General features: G+C 41.3%; 1 protein-coding gene across 1 annotated transcript; it reads left to right on the top strand.

Annotated features, from left to right (window-relative positions):
* Positions 1–1,283: 1,283 nt before the first annotated feature.
* LOC130148310 (haloacid dehalogenase-like hydrolase domain-containing 5) lies at positions 1,284–16,006 on the top strand. The gene is made up of 8 exons (XM_056336756.1): positions 1,284–1,447; positions 3,332–3,541; positions 4,633–4,745; positions 6,400–6,493; positions 7,708–7,741; positions 8,634–8,808; positions 10,863–11,051; positions 11,869–16,006. Exons 1-8 carry the CDS (start codon positions 1,337–1,339, stop codon positions 12,263–12,265), a joined length of 1,323 nt encoding a protein of 440 aa, XP_056192731.1. The 5' UTR covers positions 1,284–1,336; the 3' UTR covers positions 12,266–16,006.
* The last annotated feature ends 324 nt before the right edge of the window (positions 16,007–16,330 follow it).

Below are 16,330 nucleotides of genomic sequence, written 5' to 3'. Positions count from 1 at the left end.
AAGCCAGAAAACAAAGACAAAAGATCAGGGACAGAGTAATAATGACAGAAGGGAGGGGGAAAAACATAAATCAAGCCAGGATAGTAATTGTATTCATGTTCATAGGAGTAGCTACCAGCCCTGAGCAAGACCAATGTAACGATGTAAACAGAGAAGTTTTTAAGGCATCGCTGATCTCTGCTGACCAACACAGAAATGGGATACGTGTACAAAAATGCAATACGGAGCTGTGCAATGCAAACTGGCTGCTGCTTAAACCTGCTGCACAAATATTTGCTGTGTAGCTCTGAGTGCTAAGCATTTTGAAGCTGAATGCTCTTTTTGGCTGCATCTGAGCTGACAAGCTACAGAGTAATTACTTGCTAGCAGTGACCTACAGCAAAATGCCCACGTTCTCCTTGCTTACAGGCTGCCAAAATGCTGGTGCTGCTGGGGCTGGGAAGCTTCTGCAGCCAAAGCCAGCAAATGGATCTTGTAGTGTGTCCTGGAGGATGGAACAACACGTAGGCTCTGCATTAACTCCTACGTTGAGCGTGCAGCTGCACTTAAATACGTGTGTGTTGTTGAGCTTACAGCTCGTACCATCAGTATAACGCCTCAGCCTTGAACGTGCCAAGGTTATGAAATTCATTTCATACATGCCTACATGTTGCTTGTTCTGCTGTATGCCGCAGGGTTCTGCGCTGTGTGTGATCCCAGCTTGAGCTCTGAGGGGATAACCTCCCTAGTTATCTGCATCAATTTTGGTTCGCTTTTGTGTTTTGGAAATGCATTTGGCTCCACTGCCTCTTAACGGCAGCTGTGCTGGCAGTGCTGCTGGACGAGCTTCAATGGATGGGCGCTGCTGGATGGGCTCCACTGGACGGGTGCTGATGGACGGGCTCCGATGGGTGGGTGCTGCTGGACGGGTGCCGGGTTGCCTTGTGCCGGGGTGAGGCCGCAGCCGAGCCGTGCCGCGGGGAGCAGGGGGCTTCGCCGGACCCGTGCGAGCGGCCGGGCGGGATGCAGGGCAGCGCTGCGCACCGCGCCCGCCCCGGCCTGGCCCACGCCTGGTGCCTCACCCGGCGGCGTCCGTGCGGTGCGACCCCCGCAGCGCTGCGGCCGGGGTTTGGGGTCCCGCAGGCGCTGGCGGTCCCGCAGCGTGACGCGGCGGCCGGAGCCGCGGGCTGTGGCGGGGGACGCGCCGGCTGCCGCCCCCCGGGCCCTGCCTGGCGCTTGGCGCCGCCCGACGGGCCGCGGCGGGGGGGCGGGGCTTGGGGGCAGGGGGCGGGGCGGGGGGCGGGCCGCGGCGGGAGAAGCCGCCCGGCTCCGCCGCTGCCCGTCAGCCGGCGCCGTCATGCGGCGGGCGCTGCCGCCGCTCCGCGCTCTGCTCAGGGCCGGCGCCCCCCGGCTCCCGGCCCCCGGCGGGCTCTGTGGCGCGCCGGCGGCCGACGGGGGCGGCCGCACGGTAAGCGTGGGGCCGGGGCTGCGCGGGCGGCGCCGGGAGGGGTGCGGAGCGGAGCCGCCGGGAAACCTGAACGGCCCCGGCCGGTGGGCGCAGAACCCGGCCCCGGCGGGGCGGCAGGGCGCGGCCGGGCCGCCCGCCCTGTTCGAGCGGCGCCCGCGGGGTCCGGGCTGCCGCAGCGGCGGCTCCCGCTGCCCGGGTTGGCCCTGCCCGCGCCGCGTTACGGGCCAGCAGCCCGGGGCCGCACACCCCCACCCCCCGCCGGAGTTGCCGGGCGCCTCAGGCGCGGGGGGTGCCCCGTTGCGGCCAGAACGGAGACCAGGACCCGGCCGTGCACCGTTCGCTCCCCCTGCGCGCAGCGCCGCTCTTCGCTCCGCCTTTCTCCGTGCACCCGGCAAACGGCGCTTCCTCGTCCCCTCGCGCTCACGCCCCGTCCCCGTGTGGCGGGAGGGGCGGGACCCGCGCCCCGGGGCCGCCACAGGCACCGGCTGCCGGGGCGGGGGGTGGGAGCGGGCACGTGAGGCTGAGCAAGACCCGCCCGGTTCACCCCGGGGACCGCGCGGCGCCTTCGCAGTCCGGCCGTTACGAGCGGGGTGCGCAGCGGCGCGCGCTCGGGCTCGCAGGTGCCCGTGTGTCGCCCGTCGCTGAATCCCGGGCCAGGGCGGTGGCAGCCCGCACAGCCGGGGCTGCGGCGGTGGCAGCGGTGGCCCCGGCGGGGGCCGGGCGCGGCCCAGGAGCGCAGCAGCGCAATACGGATGAGAACGAAGTGCTGCCTGAAAGGGCCAAGCGCCTCCTCCCTGCCGGGGCGCTGCCGGGGCGCCCGGGCTGTGCCGCCGCGGCCGGCTGGAGCCGTGCCTGCACCCCCCTTCCCCATCGCGCTCGGCCTCTGCTTAACCTCTTGCTCCTTTTTTGTCCCGGTGAAGAGGGGATCATAAATCCCAAGAGCCCTGGATTCCATTTTAAGCTTGGGAGAGGAGTGGCGTTGAGACTGTAGATCATTTCTGGTCCATTTTTTCCAACCTGATTCAGTAACGGTTCCATTGTTCAACAGTCCGCTCTGCCTCCGCTCCTCAGGCTTATCACCCGGCCCCCCTTGCCTGCCCCCAGCTAGCGCTGCTCTCCTTTTCCGAGCTTACAAGTCAAGCTCTTCACCTCTTCAAAGGCAGACAAGGAGATAAACTTTAGTACCTCAAACAACATCTTTGTTTAAGGAGGTGCTAACTTTACCTGCGGGTGTTAGCCTGCCATACATAAAACTGAGGATCACCTGAGAGGATGTATAAGGAACACACAGCTATCTAGTCATCACCGAACCCGCTATGAAACAGAAAACAGCAAGTGACAGCTTTTAGACACTTTTAGTATCTGAACATCCTGTAAGGGAGGAGCCAAGTACAATATTTGCATTCAAGAGTTACCTGCTGCCGAAAAATTTACCTTTGTTTTGTTAGTAGTTTATTTTGCTAGTATTCTGTGCATTGAAATTACCTGTGAAATAGAGCGGGGTTGAATCAATCAAAAGTGTGACCCCCTGGCACAGCAGCCTGTATTTTGTACCTCTTTTTATCAGTTCAGCGCCATTTTTCCCTGCCTTCTGAAACATGCTGGAGCTACTCATAAAGCAAGGTAGAACTGGTGAGCCTGTATGTGTAAGAAAAGGGGTTGCAGTGCTCCCTTTTTCGGGGTAGGTATTTTAGCATATGAATGTGTCTGTAAGGCACATTAAAATGTGCAAAGTTAAAGCTCCGTGGAGCTTGAGGGGACAAAGTTAAAGCTTCTCCATGGAGGCGTCTGTTTTTATTGGGCTTTAGCTGTTGTAAGCCTCATCAAACATGCGGAAGAATAGGCATCACTAATGTACTCTTTCTTTCCAATTCTTTCCTGCAGCTCAACATACCGCCATCCTTTGGTTTCCTTTTTGACATCGATGGTGTACTGGTACGAGGAAAGACTCCAATTCCTGCTGCAAAAACGGCCTTTCAAAAGCTAGTGAATCCTCAGGGACAATTCTTGGTGCCTGTAGTATTTGTCACCAATGCCGGGAATTGCCTTCGCCAGAAGAAAGCTGATCAGTTGTCTCATCTCCTGGGAGTTCCAGTGAGTAGATTAAATCCTGTTTATTTAGTTATTTACTTATGGTGAATGTGTCATGTACCATCTTCTATTAGATCCTGCTCAGTTAATCACTTTTATTTTTCCCTTAAGCCCCCTGAAATGATTTGCTGGAGCAAAAGTAAAAAATGGTGTCCAAAGCTAACTGTATTTCCATTGCTAAAGGTACTGCTTTTTCCAATGGTAAAGCTAATCGTAATGGTATTTCTTTGCACCATTATTATTGTGCAAATAAATCTTGCCTTCTCCTGAATAAAAATCCGTGTGTGTCAATAACATGAAATGCTGCTCTAGCAAGCTGACTGTCTTTGGTGACAATGTGCAAGACGGGAGCTTCCTGCCCATTTTTGATACAAGTAGTAAAACATTATTGCCCCCTGATTTGTGGGTGCTGCTACCAGTAGGACTTACCCACTGCTGGGGACTGTTTGAGCATTCCTAAGAGAAAGCTGTAAAGTCACTTCTGCAGTGCCTTTTGTTTCAGTAGGGATCAGCAGACGTGGACGTATCTGTATCAATAAAATGCAGTGTGTCATGGGTAAAATGACATCTCTATTATTTTAGGGGTTTTTAGATCTGCAAAGGTGATAAGTAGTGGTTCATCAACAGCATCCTTCCAGGATAATAGTTCTACTGGGTTTATACCTGTCGAAGGAATGGGTGATATGTAAACTAAAAGAAGATGGTTTTCTGATACAATTAAATCAACACTGCAGCCTTGCAAAGGAACGCCAGTTGGAACTAAGGCAGTTCTGATTCTTCTTCCCTGGTTGTTTTTGGAATGAATTAGGTTATTCTGTAAAACCAGGACAGAAAACCTTGTGTTCATATTGAATGGTGTAATTCAGGAAACTGAAAAGGGTGTGTACGACAATTTGTCAGTAATGCATTTTTTTTCCTTGGCATATTATCAATATGATGTCTGTAAAACTTAGGAGAAAATCATGTGGTAGGGTTTTAGGTAGACACGTATGATTGTTTTGTAATTCACAGAATTTCACATCTGTTAATTAAATCTACATAGGAATAACTTACCTGATAACAGCAGACTCCTTTTGTTTTTAAATCCCAAACAGATTTCACAAGATCAGGTGATGATGTCACACAGTCCTCTGCGGATGTTCAAACGTTTTCATGAAAAATGTGTTCTTGTATCTGGACAAGGACCGCTGCTTGATATTGCGCAAGAGTATCTTTAAAAAAAAAAACCAAACCACCACAGCACAACTTCCTGTTTAAGTATTTTCCTTAATCAAGTTCAGGGGGATTCTGCGGATCAAGTGAAGACCAAATATTTCATCACTGCAAATCCAGTAATGAGCAAGGCTAGTTGTTACGATGATGTCAAATTAATGTTTTTAAAATGGTTGATATGTCAATACATGCTTTACTTTGTTCTATCTGTTTTTAATGAGGAAGCAAAAAAGAGAACATTAATTTTTTGACTTATATGTAAATGACACTTTAGCGCAAAGCGTTTGTGCTCCTTGAGGATGAGAGCATGGCATTCTATCTGTTATTTATCAGGGGTGGCTTTTAGCTCAGTGACTCAAGATCGGCTTGTAAGCATGTGGCCAGGCCAGGTCGCATTGCTTTTGTAACCAACATCTAGAGTAGGACTACACTTGAAAATATTTTTCTCCTGCTGTACTGCCAAAAAGAACTTGAATTATGTTGATATAATGGTGGTATCAAAGCTTCAAACTGTAATTTGATGACCTTAACTTTTGCATAATCTTTGCTCGTGCTTCCAGTAACTCCCTTCCACACTTCTTCCTTTATTGGGATTTTAAGTAAAGTTGGTGTAAATCATAAGTTGCTAAAAATGTATATGCAACCTGTAAGGATAAACTTTATTTCAAATACAAAGATGAGAAAAAGTTACTGAAGGAGCGTTCCAGTTAATTGTCAAAATTTGTTAGGCATAGCTAACAGAAAAATATATTGCAAGACTGAATAAAAATACAAAAAACATATTCCTGCTGGAGATAGCATTTTCATATGGGATAATCTTATCTTAAAATAACTTTACAAATGGCCTGTGATGTTAATTCCAATACAGAATCAGGTGGCTTAGTTTGTATAACTGATAAATTTCATAGCTCTTGTTTTCATTTACATTGTGAGAAGTTGTCTTAGCATTGTGAGTAGCATCACAACTGCTTTTTACATAAATGAGTGGTTTTAGTTTGATTGTCTCTTGTTAATGAAGTTTAAATTAATGGGATATATCAGCATTTAAAAGCACTACTATGCAAATCAGTAGGTTATTCTTCCCTTTTTGTCCTTTGCTTTTTTGATATGTTTCAGTATTTATCTTAACTGCTTGCAGAGCATAATTAAACCTGGTTGGCCAGCCCACCATTTTGCAAGAGATTGAGCTTTATGGTGTTTGTTTATATAGCTATACCTTTGCAGCTATAATGGCCTAAGGAAAGCAGAGTTAGTCGAGGAAAATACTGTCTCCACAAGCTCATATTTCTGTCCTATAATAATTACAAAAGATGTTGCCTTGCTGCCAGATAAACTTATTTTTGTGCTTAGGTAAAGATGATTTTAGAGTATTGCTGGTGTAGAGTGGCTTCTTGCTTTTTGTTTTTGAGAAAAGATGTATGTGTATTTTCTGTTTTAAGATTTCAGGCACACGGGTCTCCCGTTTATAAATAATGGGATGATCATCTTTTCATCGCACAGAAGAAAAAGTCAGTCTTCGATCTGTTGCTTTCATTCCTAAATAATTTACTTTACCAGATAAGTGGCCTATGTTAAATGTGTCAACATGAAATTTTTTAAAAAATCTTTTAATAGAAGCAGTTCTGTATCCTTAACTGGTATTTTCCCAGCCTTGGTTTCTGTCAGCCTATTACCATTGAAACACTGAGGGAGAAACATCCTTTGCTAGATGTAGTTGACCATGACAGAAGACCCAACGTTCTGGTGAGTATGTATTTTTGTTTTAAAACTTTTTTTGCACATTAGATGACATGCTGTAATAGGGGTCAGTATTTCAACTACCAAACTAATGCTGCTGCTCTTACATTCTACTTTGACTTTGCTTTTCTGCTTCTTTATTTTTTTTTTTATTACAGTATTTTCAGGAAAAAATGTATAGACGCTTTTCTACCAGTGGAATTCTTTAACATAATCTTTGGGTTTGTACCGTAGTGTTGTGGGAAAACAATTTAGTACAGATCCCTAATTCAAAATCCGTCTTGGAAGGCTTACTAGCTTCCTCAGATGTGCACAAGATCAAATAAGCTTTTTCTTTCACTGTAGGATTGTTACTGTTTTGGTATTGTTTTTAGGCTGTGAGGTTGCTTCGATTTTAAATTAATGCTTTGCAGATAACTTTGCAGGTAATTTTTCTCCAAAAGACTGCTTTTCTTGTTTATACAGTTATTTAAATATATTTAAATATTAACAGTATGGTTTCAACTGAATTGTGCAAATTTTTTTAAAAAAGTGAAGACATACACTGTAAATAGGTGTGCGTATTGTACATATTCAGGGTCAGTATATAGAGTGGATTTTTCCCATGTGAAGTCAAAAAATTCTTTGGGTTTCGTAGAAACCTTAAGTTACATCACCTTTTGCCTTGTTTCTCAACCATGCGGATGTGGAAGTTCAAGAAACTGAATGTATTTGTCACTGTAGGGAGTAAATCATGAAGTGCAAACAAACTCCTGTTGTTTAGCGAATATATTATGTGTTATGCAACACATTTTAATTTTTTAGCAGTGTTAAAGAAGTAAGTTTCAAAAACTGCTTCTCAGATATCTTGTTAATACTAGAAGCCTCTTATTCCTGTGGAAAAGTAAACATCCGTACTTCCGTACAGAAGTAAATTGAGCAAGTGAAGCTTTATAGCCTGCCAGAGGAAGTTCAGTAGGTGTAGGAGGCTGGCGGATGTTGAATGCGCTGACTTGTCTTGTTTGCCACGAGATTTCACTGCAGAACTGAAATACAAGTTTCTAAGTAAACTGACGTCAGGTATATGTTTTATTTTTAGTCAATAATCAAACATGCCATCCAGTAGCTTTCCTGTCGGTGTTGCAGAAGGCAACTGTCTGAGCTGTAGTTGAATTTATTGTGTTGCAAGTAGTAGTAGATGTTTGATCTTGTAGAAAACTTTCACTTTTTTCTTATTGCAGTACCCTTCTGCTGTGGAGCTTCCCAAGATTGAGGGTCAGTTGTCTTTATTTAACTTGCAACTATCCATTAACAGATGAAATATCTTTATAGCTAGAATTTATTTGTAGATGGCTGGGCATTTCTGAAAGTTGGCTGACACAATTCTAAGATTTCTTTGTTAATGGCATCTGTCATCGATTTGAAATGTATCATGTGTGATATAGCTAGGTTTTTTTAATGTGTGCACTATTCCTCCATGTGTTTTTGAAGGTTTTTTTTGGAGAAGGTAGGTGAGGTCTGCTTTCTTTTTCATCTTCCTTTAACAGGCTATTGTTGCCTTCCTTTCAAAAATGAGGAAGGAATTGCTATGTGTTCAGAAATAATTGGTCTGGTTCTTACAGTAGTCAGGATGGTCATTTCAGAGTTATAGTTATGAAAAGCGTCTTGTTTCAGTACAATGTATTCACTCTCATCTCATCTGAAGTACAGGAAAGTAGAAATTGAACTTCAGGATTACAAAAACCACGTCAGATTATTGCTGGAGACCAAAAAGATGTTGAAAAACACATTCAAATTTTGTTTTAAAATGAACAAAATAACATCTCTGATGGATTATTTAAGTAATGTGTGTAAACATAGAATCCAAAAAGGTGTGGAAGACTTAAAGATACAATATTTAGAAGTTAATATTCTGTGCTGCTATGGAGAAACATAGCCAGTAAAAAAAATACTCTTAAACCTGTAGATTTTGCAGTTTGTTACTTCTGAGATTTTCTGTGAATTCGTGGACATTGTAATATATCAACACCCTAAGTTACACCTAATGTGACTATCTCATCAGTTCATAGTTAAATCAAATTAACTTCTTTAGAGCAAGATTTCATGTCAGATTTGGTGCACTGTTAACCAATTCTGTAACTCCATTTTGTAATTCTTGTTCTCATAGCTGTTGTTTTGTTTGGGGAGCCGGTCAGATGGGAAACCAACCTTCAGTTGATAATAGATGTTTTGCTGACAAGTGGCTATCCTGGAAATCCGTATCGCCATGAAAATTACCCTCACATTCCTGTACTTGCTTGTAACATGGATCTGATGTGGGTAGCTGAAGCACAGTCTCCAAGGTAAGTGCAATTACAACGTGCACGTTTATTATGATGACATTTGGGGGTTTTATTATTTGGGGTTTCCTCATTTCTTCAGTACAATTCAGAGTCAATACTTTTACACCAAATGCTTGCTATAGCTTCACAGTAGGGCTCAGCTTTGAAGACAGCATCTCTAAAGCAGTGCACTTCCAGCAAACGCTGCTTTACTGCTATCTACATTATTGCATTCAGGAAATCGGTTACTCAAGATAAAAACTGCTGTTAAGCCCTAAAACTCTTTGTTTCCCCACTCTTCTGGGAGTAGGCATTGATAGGTTTTTGCCCGAGGGCTGCAGAGTCTCAGTTCAAAGGACAAAATGTTAAAAATTATCAAGGCCATTGTTTCATTTCATTAGGTCTTTGGTATTTTTTTTTTCCACCCTACAGTTTCTGGTAGGATAAACTGACCCTGCTAGTTGAAAGCAGGGAGTGTTTTTGAGCTGAGGATAATATAGTGAGCTCTTTAAGGAACACAAGAACAAAACAAAGCAGAATACACCAAACAAGGTGTGGTAGTGGTTTTGTTTGATTTTGATTTTCAATAGAAGGTAGTTCTTTTAGTTTTGTTTCCCCTCCCTTTCCCCACATCTAAAATTTGAACATACAGTGAAATAGAAATTGTTTTTGTGACTTGACTGTTGCCTTGATCAAAGATCTTGTCAAAGACCTTGTCAGACATCCTTACGTGGACGCAAAGGCCATGTCTAATTACCACATTGGTAAGAGATGTATGTGTGATAGTTTCAGGCTAGACTAAAGCAACCAACATATCTGCAGCGAATAAAATACATAGTTTAAGTTGTGTCCTTTGGGAAGGACCCCATATAATGTTTGTTTTTTCCTTAGAGTTTGACAGTATGACAAGGTTGCATCTGTCAGTGCAGTTAACCTTCATGATTGGAGTATAATGCCATGACTAAGTTGTTTTAAGCTGCTGCTGATAATTACTGGAATTAATTTTATGTTTATTTACTGGTATTTCATAGTACAAAGCAACAAATCTGAAAGTGCTACAGCTGCTTTCTTCTCTGTTGCTTTTATCCTTAAAAGACTATTTTGATCTTGAGGCCACTAGAGACTTAATTTCTTTATTAGTGCACCTCATATATCTCTACTGGCTTCTGATGCTCATTATATTGCTGTTTGGGGTTTTTTTATGCTATAGGTACCTGTTTTGAGCAGATAAACTAACCTATGTGCATTGGAAGTTACCTAGCAGCTCTTCTTAATAGTGTGTGAAATTTATTTTATGTAAATTGTTGAGTAGCAATATTTATTCTTCTTAGGGTGTTTTGGTAATTCAGTGTTCTGAAGTGATGTATTAGTTCATCCCTAATCCCACACCCTGACTTCAGTAGTGAAATAAAACTATTCTTTTTTTCATCATGAGATTACATATTCTAAACTCCTGATTTACTGGCTTGGTTGATGACCCATCATCACTGTTTGCACCTTGATCAGAGTAACTGAGTTATCAAAAGCATGCTGTAAAATTAGAGTTTGTTCTTCGATCCTCCTTTGCATCTTTTTTTTTTTAATTATTATTATTGGAGAAACCCATGAAGTTTTTTTGTTTCTGTATTACAAGTGAGTTTTGCATTTAAGGAGAGATCAGTTTTCCTTCTGTCTGATTCTAATTTTCATTTTCCGTTTCTCCTCTTTGTTGGTTTATCTGATTCTGTTAGGTCACTGCAGAGAGTAGATAACAGCCTAGGCATTATGTCAAGAAGCATCACTTTTGTAACTAGGGCATCTTAAATGCAAGTAACACTTAACACAAACCATTGATACGTTATAAAAATGGGTAAGTCTGTTGTGCTGTCCCAGTAACATGTTTTTATGGTGGTGTTTATCATTTGCCTAATCAGCACTTAATTTTCAGTGAAACAGCTGTGGAATTGTTGGGTGCAAACTGAGGGGAAATTTGATAGCTGCAGAATTTATTCCTAAAAGATCATGAAATAAAAAAGCCTTGGGTTTTTTGTTTAGTCTGTACTTATCTAATTTGATTTGGTTTTACACCTTTGTAGGTTTGGGCATGGAACATTCATGGTTTGTTTGGAAAACATTTACAAGAAGATCACTGGCAAAGATCTAAAATATGAGGCCTTAATGGGCAAACCTAGTAAACTGACCTACCAGTACGCAGAATACCTCATCAGGACTCAGGCAGCAGAACGGCAGTGGAAGCAACCTATTCAGACTCTTTATGCTGTCGGGTAAGATATCATAAGGCTAACGAGTACAGCAGGAAAGGACTTGCAACATAAATACCAGCAAAGAAAAATAGACAACTCTTACTAGTTTGTTTCTCATACTGTTGGGACCACCCAACATTCTTGGTGCTATGGTGTAATTTTTATAATGGTTTTGAGCCCCGCTGTTTCTAATCTTGAAAATTAATACTTTGCTCTTTCTATGTATAATTTCTGTGGAAGCACAAAAACCAGTTTATATGCAACTAAGATGTATCCTGTTTTTTAAAAATTATTATTATTTCTGTAATAGGCTGTGTAAATCTAACAAAAAGTATTTGAATGGATGTTTGTTGGTGTTATGCCGGTAAACCTAATAAAACAAGCTTTGAGTAAATGACAGTTATTAGAGAAAGTAGAGCCAGAATTTATTTGTGAGGTCATTAAGCTGGGTCATATGCTACTGTGTGTGCTGTCACATCATGGAATCCTTTTCGTAAGAAGAGGTACAGCTGTATTGTATTAAAGACTGTTCCAGAGTCTCCAAGATGTTTGGAAATATAATAAGCTTATTCACGGACTGCTAACACCTATCCTTGATTTTCCCTCCCCCTGCTCTAGTTTGCAATTTCAACATGAAGAGTTACTCACTTTTATCATGCTTAATGGAAGTGGTGTAATAAAATAGCTATAGGATTGGGTTTCTTCCTATCTGCATACTTCCACATAAAGTTATGTAAATGATAAATTGTTAAATCATAACTGTAAAAATGTCTTTCATACATAGAAATTTGACAACTAAAATTGCACTGCTGACTAAAATTTCTTCTTACATTTCCAGAGATAATCTCATGACGGATGTATATGGTGCTAACCTTTACAATCGCTATCTCGAAGAGAACTCCGGAAAAGGTTCAAAATCACGGGTTCAGGCCAAAGTTGCTGGTGGCAGAGGCTCTGCCACTCTCTCTCAGGATGATGAAATAGACAACAGTTGGGAGAATGAATTAGCATCTGCAACTGCTGCCCACTGTAGGTCTGTTCTTGTTTGTACTGGGGTTTACAACCCTCACACTGAGGTGCCCTTAGATACCAGGGAGAGCATATCTGAAACAGTGTTCCATGGCCACAGAGATTTTAGATTTGATCCTGGTCTAGTAGAACCAGATCATATTGTACCAGATGTTGATGCTGCTGTAGACCTGGTCTTCCAGCTGGAGAGCTTTGCACCTAATTGAGATGATGTGATTTCTTAAGGACTACTCAGTGCTGTGCTTTTTATCCCAGAAAACAAACTGTGCTTTAAAATCATGCCACAAGCTGCTGCTTTCTGAAATGTTAAACTTTTAAATTAATACAATCTTATATTAAGTATACATAGGTATATTAATATACTTAATATAAGTGTATTAAATATCAATAATTCTTTTTAAAGTACTTCAAAATATGTAATTCTTTGCTTCAGTTGCCCTTTTATTGTCCTTCTATTCATTATGTTAGGTATTTTAATAGCAATTTTTCATAGTAGCTTAATGCGTGTTACTGGTACTTTAATTCCCACACCACACTACCTTCTTTTTTTTGCTGGAACAAAAGTTGGAACATTTAGTTCTAGGTGTCTTCAGAATATTGGATTATGGTGCTAGGGTCATTCACACCATTACAAATTGGCTGGCTTAGAGCACGACATGTATTACTGCAGGTAACAAGTGCTCTTTCAAATTAGAGTGAAGTTCATCTGTTCTGCTACTTTGTACTTGCTCCCATATAACCCTGCAGCCTTTCATCTGTTTTCCCGTGTGTCCAAAGCTGCTGTTGCTCCTCGCTACTCTGACACGTAAAGCCTTAATAGAAATGCCCACGTAAGATGGAGAATGCTGACGTGTTAACACCATTTTTGGAACTCCAGCTAAGCTGAGCACAGTCATGTAAGAAAAGTGGCTAACATTGGATGTCCTGTGTGGCATAATACCTGGCCTTTTTGTCTTTGCCTTTTTATCTGCACTTTTTTGAGGAATTTAGAATCTTAGAAAGCTTTAGCAATTACGTTTTGGGCGTTTCTGTCACTTGGACTTTTCCACTGAACAAGTGACTACTGTTTGGGCAAAAAGTGCCTAGTAATTTACTTGAAGTTTCATACTACTGTGGTAATTAACCGGCCTTTAGTGTAATATATTCCATCTTGTGTCAATGTTATATGTTGTTTGGTTCATGGTTTTTATAGCTGCTCATTTAAAAAAAAACAAAATAAGTTATTTTATGTTATTTTTGTAAAATACTTTAAAACATTTTCATCCAAAAGATGTCTTTGAAAATATTTTTGTGTTGTTACAAGACAGTATGATGTACAAGTATGGTATACTTGTGACTTGACTTTGGGAAACATAAGCCAATTAAGTGTGTTTTAAACGCAAAGTCAAATTACACACAAATACCACTTATCATCACCTTGGGGGCTAGTCAGGTTTTTATGGTGGTTTGTTCGTTTGCTTTTTTCCCCAATTTTTTCAATTAGAAATAGCAGAAACGAAAATCTGTGGGTTTTCCTTTCCCAAGTTCCTGCAGAACTAGCAGAGCACTAGCTTAAAAGCATTAATAGACAGATGGTGGCCAGGAAGTAATTTCACTTTATGCCAACTTCTTCACTGCTTATTATCCTGATACCAAAACCTGAAAACATCACAAAGAGAATATTGCTGCTATGCAGTCAGCTTTTTGTTGTGTTTTCTCCATTTGCAAACCACTGTAATCCCCCTCTCTGTTATCAGGACTGTTGAGTCATTCACTCTTGAGTGTTTCATCAGTAGTTTTCAACGTATCTTGCTGGATCCAGTTTAAGGACACTGCTCTGAACAGTGTGTTTCCTGTTTCTTCACTGGGAAGGTATCACAGCAGCACATTCTTGCCTTTTCTTATTGGTTACAATAAACAGATATATACTTATTTCTTTAGCACTTTTCTGTAATATGCCAACTATTTGCAAAGTATGCCAAATCTTTCTAAGTAAAGATTGTAGTTTTGTAAAATGTCAGGATGACTTGAAGTTGCAATGTTTTTAGTATGGAAGCATGTTGCAGAGCTCTTTAAACTACTACTGAAAGCAGTTTCAGGCTGTCAGTGAAGCAAGGAATAAAAATGTGGAAGTTGATGTCAAGAACAGAAAATGTTCTCTTTGTTTCTTATTTTTTCCCCAGAATATGCATGAATACTTAAAAAGGTTCATGAAGGAACTGTGTATATGTGGGTTTCATCCCTCATGGAAACATTAGGCTACAATGCATATGCAGAAAAAAAAAATGTTTGGCTGCTAATCAGGCTGCTACTGTTTTTTAACTGAAAGGAAGGCAGGTTTTTAGTCTATATCCCTCTTGGACCATTTGGGCTACGTCTGTGTTGCAGGGGTGTGAATGTTGCCTGATGAGTCTGAGCAATCTTTAATGTGATTCTTCATATGAACTGAGTCCCAGTAGTGGAGTAGTGTGCCACTAGATACTGAGCTGTGTCAGCGTGAAACAAAAAATTGGCAGTTGTTGCCACAAATGGTGGCCAAAGGTGATTAATAAAGGGTGTTACTACGAAACACAAAAGAAAAATGTTAGTGTAGTAGACGCTTGTGGTATGCCAGTGAGCTAGGCAAAGATTTTGGTGACATATCATGAAAAGTAAATTTTTAAGGAAGGATTTGAAGGAGTATATATAGTGAGTTACCGTTGAGGATGTTTTTACCTGGAGCTCTTGCCAAATGTGAAGGACCTCACAGCATCCACTTGCTTGATGTTCACACAGCTTCATTGCAGTGCTGAGCTAGGTACATTGCAATTAAATTGTGTACTCCCTAATGAGTACTGCAACCCCACAGTATAGGTCTAGCTCTAGAGCCTGGAAGCAAGCTGCTTCCTTGGTGGCATGTTCCAATGTTTATGTGCACCGAGCCCTTATACTGCAGTTAGAATTTTAAAATATTACTGGTATTAGTAATATAGCACACTTCTCAATATAGCAAAAAAAAAAAAAAAAAAAAGCATGTGTGTTCCTCCCTCAGTGCATCCCGCTCCAGTTTACATTTCTGCTTCAATTTCTGTTGAAAATATTTCTGCTAAAGTACTGGTATGTGACCAGGCAAACCTGCCATTCCATCTGCTTTACTGAATAGTGAATTCTGCAGAAGACTTGTAATCTTGATCTTTTTACTCATGTGACCCTTCAAAAAGTAGACATTGTTAATTATGTTATTATTTAATGTTTTACAAATGAAGATGCTACACTGACAGAATTCCAACTCTTTGAATTTTGTGCCTCCTGTTCACTCAGGAAGTGGTACAGGTGAGAATTTTTTTGAAAAGTGGTGTCATAAAACATCGCATCGAGTTACCACTGTCACTTCTAACACTTCCTTTGGTATTTTAAAGTGAAATATAGTGATTCTTTGTTAGTAACAAGCTAAGATGTGGAAATCCTTAGAAGAAATCTCAATCTCTGGTATTGGAAAGATTTTTTTTTTCAGAGTTCTTAAGGAAAACTGCATTTAGTAAAACATTCTTTCCAATTATTCAGCTAAGAGTGAGATGAATGAATATTATATTAGTTAAGAAAAAGACCAAGATCCGGTCTTAACTTTTGCTCTCCTTTCCATGAATGTCCTCTTACCTGGATTTTCACTCACCTTCTTTAATATGTTTTCAGCTTTGACATTTACCTCTTTGAAATAGATGGTGTTTCCCACATGGTATGTTCAGTGTATTTCAGTCATAGCATACGTAAACTCTTGGATGTTACAATACTACTCTGACGTTTAGAATGTACTGTTGAAACACCTAAGTGACCGGGATGTGCAGAAATGGATCACTGAAATCAGTTTTAAAAAGACTTCTGAGAATCTTGCTGAAGTTCCCGGTAAGCAGAACTTGCTCTTTGTTTGTATATTAGTATCTTTGTTCTTGATACCTTTTGTTCTATTAAAAAAAACACCTCAAAAACAACCTTTTGAAAACACATCCTGTACTTATTTTTGCTAATAGAAAATTGACACTATTTTAAACTCCAGTCAAGATTGTCTTCGTATCACATGTTTTCCTGTAGAAGCATTTCTCAGTTAGAGGAATTTGAGACTTATATTTGAAGAAAAACTAATTTTCAGGTATCTCCTCTTCAGTATTAAAAAACTTGCATTTAAAATTAAATTTATCATGTCAAAACTTGAATATTCTTAAATGTAATGAAAGGAATAATTATTCTGTAGCACATCCTACATGTATAAAATCAGTCTGCTATGCTTACTGATATTACTTGTTACGGAGTGTTTT

This window comes from Falco biarmicus, chromosome 4 (assembly GCF_023638135.1).
Source record: "Falco biarmicus isolate bFalBia1 chromosome 4, bFalBia1.pri, whole genome shotgun sequence".
NCBI lineage: Eukaryota > Metazoa > Chordata > Aves > Falconiformes > Falconidae > Falco > Falco biarmicus.
Note: the sequence above shows the minus strand (reverse complement) of the source record. Positions and strands in the feature narration are given on the sequence as shown.

Coding starts and splice junctions, on each gene's coding strand:
- LOC130148310 (XM_056336756.1), top strand. CDS start 1,337: ATGCGGCGGGCGCTGCCGCCGCTCCGCGCTCTGCTCAGGGCCGGCGCC. Junction 1,448..3,331: donor CCGACGGGGGCGGCCGCACG/GTAAGCGTGGGG, acceptor TCTTTCCTGCAG/CTCAACATACCGCCATCCTT. Junction 7,742..8,633: donor GGAGCTTCCCAAGATTGAGG/GTCAGTTGTCTT, acceptor TTGTTCTCATAG/CTGTTGTTTTGTTTGGGGAG.